General features: G+C 43.8%; 1 protein-coding gene across 2 annotated transcripts in view; it reads right to left on the bottom strand.

The window, feature by feature from the left end:
- The window catches only part of LOC141272540 (uncharacterized), a 48,867-nt gene extending 31,983 nt beyond the window's left edge, over positions 1–16,884 (bottom strand). The window contains exons 1-2 of one of the 2 annotated variants that reach the window (XM_073683361.1): positions 16,635–16,884; positions 2,791–3,359 (exon numbers count right to left, since the gene is read on the bottom strand). In XM_073683361.1, the coding sequence (XP_073539462.1) occupies positions 2,791–3,359; positions 16,635–16,770 (705 nt within the window). In that variant the 5' untranslated portion in view covers positions 16,771–16,884. The remainder of the gene's footprint in view (positions 1–2,790; positions 3,360–16,634) is intronic. The other variant, XM_073683362.1, reaches the window with a different exon arrangement.
- Positions 16,885–17,346: the final 462 nt, after the last annotated feature.

The raw sequence follows: 17,346 nt of genomic DNA, 5'->3' as shown, positions 1-17,346 counted from the left end.
TAATTGTATACCATACCTCTATACAATACACCTAATCCATACCTTCTAGACCTATGTATATAATTATGTGTTTATAATGTTACAAGGTGCTCTATGAACTTCTATCCGTATGTATATAATAATGTGTTTATAATGTTTATAATATTTCAAGGTGCTCCGTGAATCACCCATGTTACAACCCAACACCTACTATACTCCGTAATTATGCCCCAACTACACGATTACCACTCACTACCATCTAACACTGACTTATTAAACCTATCCACTATATGTCATGCACTAGGACTATAATGACATGTACAACATACCGTGCCCTAGAGACAAATATATAACATACCTCCATACAATACATTTAATATATAAAAGCAACTTTATTTGCGTCTGCACAGCACCATAATGCATAGCCTGTCCCCTGCACATGCGCCACAGCTCAGTTTCCTTGACTACCACCATACACAATATTAGAGGTGGTACCGTGCCTGTAAACACAGGCAATGTCCGGCCATCCAATCACGCAGTGCGGGGCCGGCGGAACGTCACTTCCGGTGACACGCCCCACCAATGACGCACTTCCGGTCGGGCGTTCCCCGCCGGTGTATAAAGCACAGTCTCCTCAGTATGACATTTACCAGAGCCACAGCAAGGCGCAGGAGCGCCGCTATACCCCTCCATACCACCAATGAATGACACAACCCCTTCTGGGACCTACACCCTGACTATGCATGGACTCCATATGACCGCATGGTAAGCTACAGACCAGCTAAAGCTACAGACCAGCCAACAAATGATGGGATGAACTCTCCATACTATCCTTTAGATCCACGTGGCCCCACACCACTGTTGGACCTGGTTGAGGTAACCACCCCAGACTATACAATCATCTCACTGGCAAAATCATGGGTAATATATTTCAACTGTAACATCTTGATATTGCAGCTCTCCTCTTTCCTGGACTTTAGCCCTATTCTCAGACTCTAAACAATTTCAAACCACCCATACAAGTAAGAACAAATATGGCTTTTATCTACCTTTTACTTTTATGGTTTTTATACCCTGTTCTGCGTATTTATACTGAATGTAACCACAACACCTTCACCCTCGTCTCTCCTTACCTCCACCTCCCTCCCCCCTCCACCCTCCCGCCTTTCCCCCCACCCCACCTTCCCCTCTATCCCTACCTCTTCGTCATACTTCTCGACAATATGATTGTAATTTTGATTTTGATATTACAAATCTGGTACTGACACCTGTATGTTTTCCTTTTTAGTAAGCGACTAAATGATTAAGGCCGCAATTTAGGCCGAAACGTCGTACCGCTGTCGACTTGCACCTGGGTTTGAACAAATTGTCTGTGTATTAATAAATGTTTTTGCATTCACAACATTTGAGTGTGCGATGAATTGAATTTTCTACAGTTAAGGGGCACTCGCTGCCCATTACATCAGCACCTCCACTTCTGACAGAGTGCACGCAAATTATTATTTTGAACTAAATAGAGACAGAAGGACAGTGAAAAAAACGCATCAAAAAAGCACAAAAACTGCAAGAAAAATCCACAACAAAATGCCCCTGAAGATAAAGTTTTGCTGCAGATTTGTGATGTAAAAAAACACAACATGTGTGAACATAGCCTTAGAATTTACCAATAAAAAGCAAATATGATTGTATTCTCCATATTTGAAACCGGTTTTGTAAAAAATGTAGCACAAATGACATATTGCAGGAAGGTTCAGTGTCCTGCTATGACACGCACAGGATTGTGCTACTATAATTGTATAACAAAGGAACGTGAAACTAAAACAGTATACAAGGAGTGGGTTTCTGCCTTATCTTTAAGACTTTGCTCCTTGTTCATTTCTGGTAATAATGTCTGAGATTAGTATGACTGCAAAAATGTCTCCATTAAGGCTGGGCTTATTTATCTGACATGTAGAGTTATATAGTTCTAGTGAAAACAAATCCATTAAAACTGTATCTTTCAGGGAGATGAACTTTCACAACTTTTTTTTATATTTAATACTGTACATATCAGTAGAAAGCAGCTGAAGTAATGATTTAAAAGTTTTATTTCTCCGCTGCTTTGCTGAGATATGGGCCTTGGAATGAAAATAGTGTCATACAGAGGAATGTAAAGCAAATGTCCACAGAGCAGGTCAAAAACAGGCATTTTCAGTGTAATCTGGTGAGAGTTGATGTGTCTCACTTGACCACGCTGAAAACCTCTCACTCCCATTACTTTCTGTAATTTTGGTGCCAGGAGAGAAGAAGAGCTGCAGCATGGAAGCCCAAGAGCAGTGAAGATCATTGCGGCATACCGTCAATCTTCTTACTCCACAATACCAGTAGTAGGCCCAGAGCGCTGTATGTGACAAACACTTCTCCCACGATGATCTTCATTGCTCCCATGCTGCGGCTCTCCTATCCCGGCACTGAAATGACAGGAAGTGACAGAAGTAAGGGGTTCTCAGTTTTGTCAAGTGAGACACATCAAGTCTCACCAGATCACGCTGAAAATGACTGTTTTTGACCTTTTCTGTGGGCATTTGCTTTTTTTCTCCTCTATGTTGCTGGCTTCTTATTATTGGGCAGAGTCATAGAGGTGAAAAAACAAATAATCCCAGAGAAGAATCTCTGTTATTGACCCCTTGGTTGAAGGGAAAATTTGCATAGTGGGCACCCTAAACTTCAAAAGCCCATATCTCAGCAAAACAGTGGGGGAATAAAACCCTGTTTCAATCAACGCTTTTTCTTATTTCACTTTCTCTTGCTTTGAGAAATAGAGCGTGTTACCTTCCTCATTGTTTTGCCATCAGCATGATCTGTAGTAGATGGTATGGGAGGTGTTGTTTCTCTCTTAGTGGTGAGATGTGTAGTCTGCTCCTCAGCCTCTAGTTCTGGTGGGTTTATAGTGGTGGGATGTGTAGTCTGCTCCTCAGCCTCTAGTTCTGGTGGGCTTACAATAGGAGCATGGTGCTCTTGCTGCACTCCTCCCTCCACATCTGGTATGTTAGTGGAAAAAGATGAATGTTCTGGTTTATCTTCTTCATCTATAACTAGAGATCTAGTTGAAAGACTGAAGCTTTTTGTATCATCTTCTTCCTCTTCTGTATTTACAGAATTTTTGATGTCTCGTATTGTCTCCTTAAAAACTTTGAGGTCTTCTTGCCCATCTTCATTCTCCCGCTTGCTTGTAGATATCTGTGATTCTTCAGTTGTTTTTTTCAAAGTTGAATCTTGTTGTTTAATGATTGTAGTAGTCTCTCTGACTTCTTCAGGAGGTTCTTCATGATTAAAGTTCTCTGATGGAGAAGTCACTTTGATGTCATCCTCCCAGTCATCCTCGTCCTCTGGATCTGTGTCTAGAAAAATTATATAAAAGCATAATAGTTAAAGTGACAAGATGCAGTAACAATCACAGTCACTTGGACAAGCTGCTGTGTCTATGTTAATAATAATGGGGACAGCTAATTAATCTGCTGATCAGAGGAGGTCAGAGAGAGCCTATACAGGGCCATACACTTTCAATAATTATTAAATTGGCCATACACATCACATAGGTGTTGGACGAATCTTTGATCGGCCAACAGCTGTCTCTACTACCCCCTCCCTTCATCTTCATACACATGCACCCTTGCCTCGCCTCAGTGTGCAAGTGTTCTTTATAGGAAGAGGGGAGTAAGCCACTACCACACAACTTTGTCAGCAGTGACTTATCTGCAAGAAGAGGAAAAAGATCTGCCACTTAAATTTAAATGCCAAAGTCAGAAGGTCCCCAACACATAGGATTGAACAACCGCCCCATACACATGAATATTAGCTTCAGCCACACATGCATGTTTTTTCAGTGGGTATATGCATGCTGTGTGTATTTTTACACAGTGCCTTATTTCTGTGGGAACAAACAGATTGGATGTTGTCAATCAACATAACCATTCCTTCTATTCCCAGATCATCTATCAGAGAAGTATTTCACATTGAAAATTCATTTGGTTCTGCCAAAAAATGGCAGTTTCATTTGACATTTAGTTAATCTGTGTATGCACTAGTGTTGAGCGAGCACTAAAATGCTCGGGTGCTCGAAGCTCGGGCCGAGCTCGCCGTGATACTCGGGTGCTCGACCCGAGCAACGAGCCCAATGTTAGTCTATGGGAGACTCGAGCATTTTTGCGGTGGCACCCCCGGCAGTCTTTTAAAAGCCTAACAAGTGCCCAAAACGATAGTGACAGTGCTCAAATGACATGGGGACAGCATGGGGATCGCCCCAGGAAGCATTTCTGACCCCAGGTCACTGCTGTCAACAACGTGGTCAGAGGTATTAAGCCACTTTTACGGGCTCACAATAAAACGAAAGTGAAACTTTTTTCCTGTGAAATATGTTAAAGAACATCCTTTCCAGGGAAAAGACTTGTGTATAAGTTAAAATAAATGACCAAAAACAAAAATACTCCTCCACACCTTCGGCTATGTAAACAAGTAGCATTTTTTATGCGTTTTTGCACTTTTGTATTGCTTTCAACTATGACAAATGCATTCACCGGGAAATGTCATTTTAACATTTTACAACCTTATCTGGCCATGTGCTGTGTGACACATGCATAAAGTGCTGAAAAGACATGGGAACAGCATGGGGAAGACCCCTGGAAGCATCTCTGACTCCCAGGTCACTGTCTAAAAGTGTGCCCATCATAAGTGATCCTTGCCGCATCAGAAGATGCAGACTTGCAACTATCCCTATGCAAGTTCTAGTCCCAGGGCAGTGTTCAATTGTACCTCCCCCATTCCTTGCAATACAAGCGCAAGTATACAGCCTGCCACCCACCCACCCCCAGGCTGCAATACCATACTGCTTGCTTGCTTGAACTTGAAATTGGGCCTTTTAGGCATGTGGAGGCGGAATCTGGCCACCACGTCATGGCTGTGTTGGCGGCCTGGAATCCATACTCAGTCCCCAGCCGCCCGGCGGCCGGGTGTCCATAAACGGTCCCCAGCCGCCCCCATTTCTCCTTGGAACATCCCCCCCCACACTTTTCTTAGCCCGGCCTGCTTTAGGCAGCATTGGACGAGCCCACCAGAGAACCAGACTCCTCCGGTGGGCCCTGACTTCTCCATCGGTGGAGTTGAGAGTGCCAAGGTGAGGAGCATGATGATGATGACAGAAGTTAGCATCTGCTATGTTTTCTTTTAATGCAAGTGTAAGTGTGCAGCCTGCCACCCACCCACCCCCAGACTGCAATTCATACTGCTAGCTTGCACTTGAAATGAGGCCTTTTAGTTTAGAGGAGGCCGAAGCTGGCCACTACCTCATGGCTGCTTCGGCAGCGAGGTATCCATACTCAGTCCCCAGCCGCCCCTATTTGTCCTGGTGTACCTTATACATAAGATTAAGCGCGTATACCAAAACATTACCTGTGCCCTCCCCAGTGCATTTAGTGGGAAGGAGAGCCTATTCCGCTGTAGTGTGTGCATGCCAAACCCCTGTTCATGGTACATGCGAAGATGCCTCCCACCTTGCACCTGTCGTTGCAGACTTGCAACTATCCCCATTCAAGTCCTTGTCCCAGGGCAGTGTTCAATTGTACCTCTCCCATTCCTTGCAATGCAAGCGCAAGTATGCAGCCTGCCACCCACCCACCCCCAGGCTGCAATACCATACTGCATGCTTGCTTGCACTTTAAATTGGGCCTTTTAGGCATGTGGAGGCGGAATCTGGCCACCACGCCATGGCTGTGTCGGCGGCCTGGTATCCATACTCAGTCCCCAGCCGCCTGGTGGCCGGGTGTCCCCGCTTGCTCCCCAGCCTCCAGGGGGTGGCCGGGAGTCCATACTCGGTCCCCAGCCACCCCTATTTGTACCGGTAACCTTTCCCACACTTTTCTTAGCCTGGCCTGCTTTAGGGCAGCATTGGCCGAGCCCACCGGACTATCAGACTCCTCCGGTGGGCCCTGGCTTCTCCATCAGGGGAGTTGAGAGTGCCAAGGTGAGGAGCATGATGAGGATGATAGAAGTTAGCATCTGCTTTGTTTTGTTGTAATGCAAGCGCATGTATGTAGTAGCGGCTAGGCCTGAGGAGGTCAGCGTTTTGGCGCATATCCTACCTCCTTCGAGGATTGCTGGATGTTTTCCTGCTACTATCCAAGTTCTATGACTCCCGTTAAAACAAAGCTTCAGGTGATAAATGATGGATGAGGTAGTGGCAAAGGAGAAAGAGCAGGAGGAACAGGGACCATTCACATCAATATCAGGCAAGTCAACCAGATATGTCTTGTAGGATATGTTTCTGTAACAAAAGGAGCGGTTCGGCTACACAGTTATAGGGCATACAGTGAGTGCAATGCCTACCAAAAATTTTGAGGCACTCCAATGCCCCTTGGAAATGACATGGAGGTCAGAGGGCGTTAACTAAACCTTTTTTTCCATTTATAGCAACTGGGTCTCCTGTGCACTGTTGGCCTAAGCAGTGAATGGAAGGCTTTCCAAAAATTATGAGGAATAGTATTTGCTTATGCTTTCCCAGCAAAAGCTGCCAAAAATTAGGACGGAGCAACTTGCAATGCCCCTTACCAGAGCCATGCAGTACAGCATATTACAAACATAAGTCCCATTATTGGGGAGTGGGTCTCCCATAGTATTTGCTTATGCTTTCCCAGCAAAAGCTGCCAAAAATTAGGATGGAGCAACTTGCAATGCCCCTTACAAGAGCCATGCAGTACAGCATATTACAAACATAAGTCCCATTATTGGGGAGTGGGTGTCCCATGGTATTTGCTTATGCTTTCCCAGCAAAAGCTGCCAAAAATTAGAACGGAGGAACTTGCAATGCTGGCACCCTGGTGGTATAGTGGTGGTAGAGGCTGAGGATAAGGAGAAGAAGATTAAACAGCCGAAACGAGGAAGCGTATACCCATGTGTGGGTGTGAAGCGGTGCATGTGAATACACCTCCCGAAATAACACAGTGGATTTGACTTTATGTTACTCTGCTGTCATTTGGTGGTGATGAGAAGTCTGGCCCAATCCAGCCCTTGTTCATTTTGATAAGGGTCAGCTTGTCAGCATTGTCAGTTGACAGGCGAGTGCGCTTATCAGTTATAATTCCCCCAGCGGCACTAAAAACACGCTCCGATAACACGCTAGCGGCAGGGCAGGCCAGGACCTCCAAGGCGTACAGAGCGAGTTCATTCCAAGTGTCCAGCTTGGATACCCAATAATTAAAAGGCACAGAGGAATCACGGAGGACGCTGGTACGATCGGCAAGGTACTCCCTCACCATCTTTTGAAACTTTCCACTCCTTGTGAGAGTACCCCGCGCCTCAGGGCCTGTAAGCTGGGCGGGTGTCAGAAAACTGTCCCAGAACGTTGACAGTGTTCCCCTGCCTCTGCTGGATTGGAGTTGCATCTCTCTCGCCTGTACGCCTTGGTTGGGCAACGAACTGTGACCTCTGCCGCTAGCGTGTTCAGATGGGAATTTTTTTAAGAGTTCTGCAGCAAGGGCCTTCTGGTACTGCCCCATTTTTGTAGACCTCTCCACCTCAGGAATAAGAGAGTGAAAGTTCTCCTTGTAGCGGGGGTCTACAAGTGTCACGAACCAGTAATGACTGTCACCCAACATTTTGACAACGCGAGGGTCACGGTTAAGGCAGCGTAACATAAAGTCAGCCATGCGTGCCAGACTGGTAACGGGCAAGATTTCCGTGTCCTCACCAAGATGACGACTGACCATGCTCTCCTCCTCCTCCTCCTCTTCCTCCTCCCCCCTGTCCTCAGGCCACCCACGCTGAACCGACGGTATGACACTTGTACAGGTACTACCGTCTACAACGCATGATAGCAGCTCCTGTTCTTCCTTCTCCTCCTCCTCCTCTCCCTCATTGTCCCCCAATGCACGTTGGGATGAGATGAGGCTGGGCTGTGTGTAATCGCCCGCTACGGCTTCTTGATCCATCTCATCATACTCTGGCTGCAATGCCTCCTCTTTAATTCTCTGCAGAGAGCGTTGCAAAAGACAGACAAGTGGGATGCTGACACTAATCATGGCGTCATCGCCACTCACCATCTTGGTAGCCTCCTCAAAGTTTGTCAGGATGGTACATATGTCAGACATCCAGGTCCACTCCTGAGGTCTTATGTGTGGAGTCTGACCTGAATATCGACGGCCTTGTTGCAGCTGGTACTCCACAACTGCTCTCTTCTGCTCACAAATCCTTTGCAACATGTGGAGGGTAGAGTTCCAACGTGTGGGGACATCACACACCAGTCGGTGTGCCGGAAGCTGCAAACGCTGCTGCAACACAGCAAGGGCGGCGGAAGCTGTAGCTGACTTGCGAAAATGAGCTGACAAGCGGCGTACTTTTACGAGCAGATCTGGCAACTCGGGGTGCGATTTAAGAAACCGCTGAACCACGAGGTTAAGCACATGAGCCAGGCATGGTACGTGTGTGATCTCACCTCGCCTCAGAGCCACCACCAGGTTACGGCCATTGTCACACACGACCATGCCGGGATGTAGGTTCAGCGGTCTCAGCCACAGATCTGCCTGCTCTTTCACAGCTGCCCACAACTCACAAGCAGTGTGAGGTTTATCACCTAAGCTTATGAGTTTCAGCACAGCCTGTTGCCGCTTGGCGGAGGCAGTACTGCAATGCTTCCAGCTTGTAACTGATGTGGTGATATCTGAGATGGAGGCTGAACATGAGGAGGAGGAGGAGGAGGAGGAGGATGCGCAGGAGCTGTACACTGTGGGGGCAACTCTGACTGACATAGGGCCCGCAATCCTCGGTGTGGGGAGGATGTGTTCCGTCCCAAGGACCGACTGGGTCCCGGCTTCCACTATGTTTACCCAGTGTGCCGTCAGAGAGATGTACCGTCCCTGGCCACAAGCACTTGTCCACGTGTCCGTTGTCAGGTGGACTCTCCCAGTAACTGCGTTGTTGAGGGCACGGCAGATGCTTTGGGACACGTGCTTGTGTAGTGCGGGGATGGCACACCGGGCAAAATAGTGTCGGCTGGGGACCGAGTACAGAGGGACGGCCACCGCCATAAGATTGCGGAAGGATTCCGTCTCCACCAGCCTAAAAGGCAGCATTTCCAATGCAAGCAGTCGTGAAATGTGCGAATTTAGGACTGTGGCCTGTGGGGCGTTAGCTGCGAATTTCCGCTTTCGTTCAAAGATCTGGGATATGGACAATTGAACGCTGCGGTGGGACGTGGACGTGGACGTTGATGCTGTTTCTTGAGAAACTGCCATAACAAGTGAAGACTGAGAGGAGGGGGCATCTTTACATGCAGTATGGACAGGGGATTGCCTTGCACACACAACAGGGGGTTCTATTGCACGCACAACAGTGGAAGAAGCAGTGGTGACACCCGCTGACACTGGTCGGGGACCCTGGGTTTCGCCCCACAAAGTCGGGTGCTTTGCTGCCATGTGCCTGATCATGCTGGTGGTGGTCAGGCTGGTAGTTTTGTCACCCCTGCTGATGCTGGCATGGCAGGTGGAACATATGGCCTTTTTGGGGTTATCAGCAGAGTCTTTAAAAAATTCCAGACTCTGGAAGACCTACCGCTTGTACTGGCAACGTCCCTCGTGTTGGTGTTACGGGGAATGGTTGCCTGCCTTCTGTCTGCGGCCACCACACTGCTTCTTCCTGCCTGTTGGGGTACTCTGCCTCCCTCCCCCTGTGTGCTGCTGGCCTCACTCTGCATGTCCTCCTTCCACGTTGGGTCAGTTACTAGATCATCCACCACCTCCTCCTCTTCCACTTGCGCACCACGATCCTCCTCCTCACTTCCTGGCAATTGTGTCTCGTCATCGTCCACCTCTTGTGACAGATTGCCAACGTCGACTTCCTGTGGCCGTGGCTGTTCAAATATTTGGGCATCGCAACATGGGATCTCCTCTTCCACCACATCAAGCGTATCAGGCGAGGGGCCCAAATATGGAAATGGACCAGTGAACAGCTCTTCAGAGTGTCCAAGTGTGGGATCACTTGCTGTCTGACGACACTCGGCATGGTGGGAGGAAGGAGCATCAGGGTGAGGAGGAGTATGCGGTCGAGACTCACGGCTACTAAGAGTTGACCGTGTGGAAGACAGACCGGAGGTGGTGGTGCCCAGGTAACTGGAAGTATTGTCTGCTATCCAATTAATAACCTGTTCACATTGATCAGTTCTCAATACTGGTGTTGTTCTGTGCTTCCCTAGTAATTCGGTCAAGAAGTGGGAGCGAGAAGATGTGGCTGTTGGTTGTGGCACATTTTCACCTTGGCCACGGCCCCGTCCTCTGCACGAACCATCACCAGAACGTCCAATTCCACGTCCCTTGCCACGTGCCTTGCCCATTGTAAATGAAGTAAAATAGTTTACACTTGCACTATCAATTGAAAAAGGGTAATAAAGAGTAGATTAGAACCGTGGCAGAGGAAAACCACAGTTATTGTTTACTGGGGTATACCACACTTTTTTAAATAGAGATATTTGCGGCTGAACAGTGAGCGACACACTCAAACTGCTTTTTTTTTAGATACCAAAGGCCCAAAACTGGATAGTACAGCGATTTGACCCGTGGAACTGCGAAACCACACTGGGATGTCGGGCCTACACAAGACTATTTTCAACAGATATATTTTTGTGTCACAACAGTCAGGAGACACTACTGTTTTTCTTTACGGAAAAAACTACCAAAACCTGAATAATAGAGATTTTTTACCGTGGAACAGCAAAACCACAGTTATAATTTACTGGTGTATACCAGTCTTTTTAAAATATATATATATTTGCGGCTGAAAATATATATATATTTGCAAAACCACACTTGTATTTCTCGGGCCTACACCAGACTATTTTCAACAGATATATTTGTGTCTGAAAAATCAGGGAGACACTATTTTTTTTTTTTTTACAGCAAAAAATGCAAAAAGCAGAATAATAGAGATTTTTTACCATGGAACAGGAAAAGCACACTTCTGTCTCTCTGGCCTACACCAGACTATTTTCAACAGATATATTTGTGTCTGAAAAATCAGGGAGACACTATTTTTTTTTTTTTTACAGCAAAAAATGCAAAAAGCAGGATAATAGAGATTTTTTACCGTGGAACAGCAAAAGCACACTTCTGTCTCTCTGGCCTACACCAGACTATTTTCAACAGATATATTTGTGTCTGAAAAATCAGGGAGACACTATTATTATTTTTATACAGCAAAAAATGCCAAAAACAGGATAATAGAGTTGTTTTACCGTGGAACATCAAAACCACAGTAATAATTTACTGGTGTATACCAGGCTTTTTAAAATATATATATATTTGCGGCTGAACAGTGAGCGACACACTCAAACTGTTTTTTTTAGATACAAATGGCCCAAAAGTGGATAATACAGAGGTTTGTACCGTGGAACTGCAAAACCACACTTGTATTTCTCGGGCCTACACCAGACTATTTCCAACAGATATATTTGTGTCTGAAAAATCAGGGAGACACTATTTTTTTTTTTTTTACAGCAAAAAATGCAAAAAGCAGGATAATAGAGATTTTTTACCGTGGAACAGCAAAAGCACACTTCTGTCTCTCTGGCCTACACCAGACTATTTTGAACAGATATATCTGTGTCTGAAAAATCAGGGAGACACTATTATTATTTTTATACAGCAAAAAATGCCAAAAACAGGATAATAGAGATGTTTTACCGTGGAACATCAAAACCACAGTAATAATTTACTGGTGTATACCAGGCTTTTTAAAATATATATATATTTGCGGCTGAACAGTGAGCGACACACTCAAACTGTTTTTTTTAGATACAAATGGCTCAAAAGTGGATAATACAGAGGTTTGTACCGTGGAACTGCAAAACCACACTTGTATTTCTCGGGCCTACACCAGACTATTTTCAACAGATATATTTGTGTCTGAAACATCAGGGAGACACTATTTTTTTTTTTTTTTACGGCAAAAAATGCAAAAAGCAGGATAATAGAGATTTTTTACCGTGGAACAGCAAAAGCACACTTCTGTCTCTCTGGCCTACACCAGACTATTTTCAACAGATATATTTGTGTCTGAAAAATCAGGGAGACACTATTATTATTTTTATACAGCAAAAAATGGCAAAAACAGGATAATAGAGATGTTTTACCGTGGAACATCAAAACCACAGTAATAATTTACTGGTGTATACCAGGCTTTTTAAAATATATATATATTTGCGGCTGAACAGTGAGCGACACACTCAAACTGCTTTTTTTTTAGATACCAAAGGCCCAAAACTGGATAGTACAGCGATTTGACCCGTGGAACTGCGAAACCACACTGGGATGTCGGGCCTACACAAGACTATTTTCAACAGATATATTTTTGTGTCACAACAGTCAGGAGACACTACTGTTTTTCTTTACGGAAAAAACTACCAAAACCTGAATAATAGAGATTTTTTACCGTGGAACAGCAAAACCACAGTTATAATTTACTGGTGTATACCAGTCTTTTTAAAATATATATATATTTGCGGCTGAAAATATATATATATTTGCAAAACCACACTTGTATTTCTCGGGCCTACACCAGACTATTTTCAACAGATATATTTGTGTCTGAAAAATCAGGGAGACACTATTTTTTTTTTTTTTACAGCAAAAAATGCAAAAAGCAGAATAATAGAGATTTTTTACCATGGAACAGGAAAAGCACACTTCTGTCTCTCTGGCCTACACCAGACTATTTTCAACAGATATATTTGTGTCTGAAAAATCAGGGAGACACTATTTTTTTTTTTTTTACAGCAAAAAATGCAAAAAGCAGGATAATAGAGATTTTTTACCGTGGAACAGCAAAAGCACACTTCTGTCTCTCTGGCCTACACCAGACTATTTTCAACAGATATATTTGTGTCTGAAAAATCAGGGAGACACTATTATTATTTTTATACAGCAAAAAATGCCAAAAACAGGATAATAGAGTTGTTTTACCGTGGAACATCAAAACCACAGTAATAATTTACTGGTGTATACCAGGCTTTTTAAAATATATATATATTTGCGGCTGAACAGTGAGCGACACACTCAAACTGTTTTTTTTAGATACAAATGGCCCAAAAGTGGATAATACAGAGGTTTGTACCGTGGAACTGCAAAACCACACTTGTATTTCTCGGGCCTACACCAGACTATTTCCAACAGATATATTTGTGTCTGAAAAATCAGGGAGACACTATTTTTTTTTTTTTTACAGCAAAAAATGCAAAAAGCAGGATAATAGAGATTTTTTACCGTGGAACAGCAAAAGCACACTTCTGTCTCTCTGGCCTACACCAGACTATTTTGAACAGATATATCTGTGTCTGAAAAATCAGGGAGACACTATTATTATTTTTATACAGCAAAAAATGCCAAAAACAGGATAATAGAGATGTTTTACCGTGGAACATCAAAACCACAGTAATAATTTACTGGTGTATACCAGGCTTTTTAAAATATATATATATTTGCGGCTGAACAGTGAGCGACACACTCAAACTGTTTTTTTTAGATACAAATGGCTCAAAAGTGGATAATACAGAGGTTTGTACCGTGGAACTGCAAAACCACACTTGTATTTCTCGGGCCTACACCAGACTATTTTCAACAGATATATTTGTGTCTGAAACATCAGGGAGACACTATTTTTTTTTTTTTTTACGGCAAAAAATGCAAAAAGCAGGATAATAGAGATTTTTTACCGTGGAACAGCAAAAGCACACTTCTGTCTCTCTGGCCTACACCAGACTATTTTCAACAGATATATTTGTGTCTGAAAAATCAGGGAGACACTATTATTATTTTTATACAGCAAAAAATGGCAAAAACAGGATAATAGAGATGTTTTACCGTGGAACATCAAAACCACAGTAATAATTTACTGGTGTATACCAGGCTTTTTAAAATATATATATATTTGCGGCTGAACAGTGAGCGACACACTCAAACTGTTTTTTTTAGATACAAATGGCCCAAAAGTGGATAATACAGAGGTTTGTACCGTGGAACTGCAAAACCACACTTGTATTTCTCGGGCCTACACCCGACTATTTTCAACAGATATATTTGTGTCTGAAAAATCAGGGAGACACTATTTTTTTTTTTTTCTTACAGCAAAAAATGCAAAAAGCAGGATAATAGAGATTTTTTACCGTGGAACAGCAAAAGCACACTTCTGTCTCTCTGGCCTACACCAGACTATTTTCAACAGATATATTTGTGTCTGAAAAATCCGGGAGACACTATTTTTTTTTTTTTTACAGCAAAAAATGCAAAAAGCAGGATAATAGAGATTTTTTACCATGGAACAGCAAAAGCACACTTCTGTCTCTCTGGCCTACACTAGACTATTTTCAACAGATATATTTGTGTCTGAAAAATCAGGGAGACACTATTATTATTTTTATACAGCAAAAAATGCCAAAAACAGGATAATAGAGATGTTTTACCGTGGAACATCAAAACCACAGTAATAATTTACTGGTGTATACCAGGCTTTTTAAAATATATATATATTTGCGGCTGAACAGTGAGCGACACACTCAAACTGTTTTTTTTAGATACAAATGGCCCAAAAGTGGATAATACAGAGGTTTGTACCATGGAACTGCAAAACCACACTTGTATTTCTCGGGCCTACACCAGACTATTTTCAACAGATATATTTGTGTCTGAAAAATCAGGGAGACACTATTTTTTTTTTTTTTTACAGCAAAAAATGCAAAAAGCAGGATAATAGAGATTTTTTACCGTGGAACAGCAAAAGCACACTTCTGTCTCTCTGGCCTACACCAGACTATTTTCAACAGATATATTTGTGTCTGAAAAATCAGGGAGACACTTATTATTTTTATACAGCAAAAAATGCCAAAAACAGGATAATAGAGATGTTTTACCGTGGAACACCAAAACCACAGTAATAATTTACTGGTGTATACCAGGCTTTTTAAAATATATATATATTTGCGGCTGAACAGTGAGCGACACACTCAAACTGTTTTTTTTAGATACAAATGGCCCATAGAACTGCAAAACCACTCTTCTATTTCTCTGGCCTACACCAGACTATTTTCAACAGATATATTTGTGTCTGAAAAATCAGAGGCACACTTTTTTTTTGGGGGGGGGGGCACCAAAAGGTTAATAAGATGGGTATTTGTACATTGTGAAGGAGGAAAAAAAAAAGAGGATTTAGATTAAAAAAAAGGATTTTTCCTGGCCCCCGGGACCTGGAGCTAAGTCCAGCAATTTCAGCAACAGGAGCAGCACACGGGACTGTAATGCAGCGTTTGCTGGTATAACCACTCCGTCTCCTATACAGCCTGCCGGCCTGCCTGCCTGATATACCTGGGATGGATATTAGTCCTGAGAAGGACTGTTTGTTTGATCTGGCAGCCTTTACAGACCCTACACTAACTATTTTGCAGGATATATCTCTCCCTAAATCAGCAGCGCTGTCCCTACACTGTCTGATCCCAGCCGTCTGTGTCCAAGATGGCGGCGCCCGGTTTAAATACTCGAGGTGACGCTGTGCGGCCAGCCAATCACTGTAATGCCCACAAACAACATGGCTGCGGCATTACAGTGACTGGCTGGCAATCCCTGCATGTTCATTGGCTCTGTAAAGAGCGCCAAACAAGCAGGGCGGAGACCCGAGCTCCCGCCCGAGTAACCCGGAAATGCTCGGTGCTCGCCGAACATCCCGAGTAGCGTGATGCTCGGGCGAGTACCGAGCAGTGTCGAGCATGTTCGCTCAACACTAATAGGCACCTTAAAGTAGCGGTCAACCCCTTCATTAATGAGCCTAGGGAGGTGAAACTCATATCCCTAAATGGAACCGATCCTCCACGTTCGGCACTGTGCCCCTCACAACTTTCTTCGATTAACATCCAATAGAGAGGCTGCAGCCAATCAGTTACTTCTGATCGACTTCAGCAGTTACATTTCTTCCGAGCATAAGAAAATACAGAGCATTGAATAGGAAGAAGCGTTGCCAGTCCAGGACATGAATATCTTTTTTTTTTAACCTCTTTTGGTCCTTTAAAGGTAGAGTACAACCCCTTTAAGTACAAGACATCAATGTTATGGTACCAGAAAACCGGTCTAGATTACTATAGTTGGCCACTCTGAGTTAATAGGAGGAGGTCCTTCAGTGAATCATCTGTGCATGAGGCTGGAGTAGCTAAAAAGTGTTGGTCTTTGGAGAACGTAGCCTGTCTGGGCATATACTGGCCAAACCATTGACCTTAATGAGCACCATGTAATGCTCTATTTCTTCTATATGGGCTACAAGGGAATCAGTCATTTACTGTTCTGTTACCCAACAGATTACGACTGAATGAGGTGAGTCCCAGCACCAGCCTATCGTCAAAGTAGACAACCCCTTTTAGCCTTTCATTTATGTTTTATGGCAACTCAAGCCCTGTCTTCTAAAGAATTCAAGAAAAAAATGTTTGCATGATAGTAGAGCTTGTTGCAACAGGTGTACCCAGAACAAAAATAGTTAACTCAACATAATCTGGATCTCATAATAATGGGAAAGTCATACATCTCATTCTCTAAACTCACATCTATAGAGATCCCATGGCAGTCAGTAATATGTACAGCTTTCATGTTCCCATTCCGTACCTGTTTCCTCTGGAATGTGACGTACAGTTGTGGTTGCTTCCTTGGCTCTGTTGCCACCAAATATTATCCACTGTGCCTGTGCTGGCACCAGTATAAAAATCAGTAGCAGAACAGTCCTGTAGCCCGGTCCTGCCATTTCAGGGAAGGCTGATTTTCAAGCAGTCCAAACACTTTTGTCCTATGGTTGATAGACTTCTTTCTCGCCTTAGTGCAATATGACTGTCTCAATAACCTTTGGCACTTGGTGCTCTTATCTTTTTCTAGACTATATCAGCACACACCCTGAGTTCACCCTCCATCAGATAAGGTCATAGGATGCAAAAGAAGCCCTTTCCCCAGTTACACTTATTAAATTATTGAAGAATTACAGAAATGTTACAGTTTCTGCAAGTTTATACAATTTCCTATTTATTTTGTGTATCAGTTTCTCATGCTGCTCAAGATCTCTGCTTGGTGTCATAAATTGGATCCTTCACTGTTCACCTCTAGTGCGGTGTTTCCCAAACTCCAGTCCCCATGACTCCCAACACATCATGTTTTCAGGATTTCCTTAATATTGGACATGTGAGAGAACCTGTGCGATTTCTGATGCCTTGATGATAATGTTAAGACCCAGACCATCAGGAGGGGAATGCATGGCATTATTATGCATTGTTTTCCTCTCCTGAAAGGGTTAATGTGGCTGGAACGGTTTCCCGCCATGCTGGGGATT

This window comes from Phyllobates terribilis, unplaced genomic scaffold (genome assembly GCF_046119375.1).
Source record: "Phyllobates terribilis strain yellow unplaced genomic scaffold, ASM4611937v1 Scaffold_5__5_contigs__length_657084704, whole genome shotgun sequence".
Classification (NCBI taxonomy): Eukaryota; Metazoa; Chordata; class Amphibia; order Anura; family Dendrobatidae; genus Phyllobates; species Phyllobates terribilis.
The sequence above is the reverse complement of the archived record's forward strand: the minus strand, read 5'-3'. Positions and strand labels throughout refer to the sequence as shown.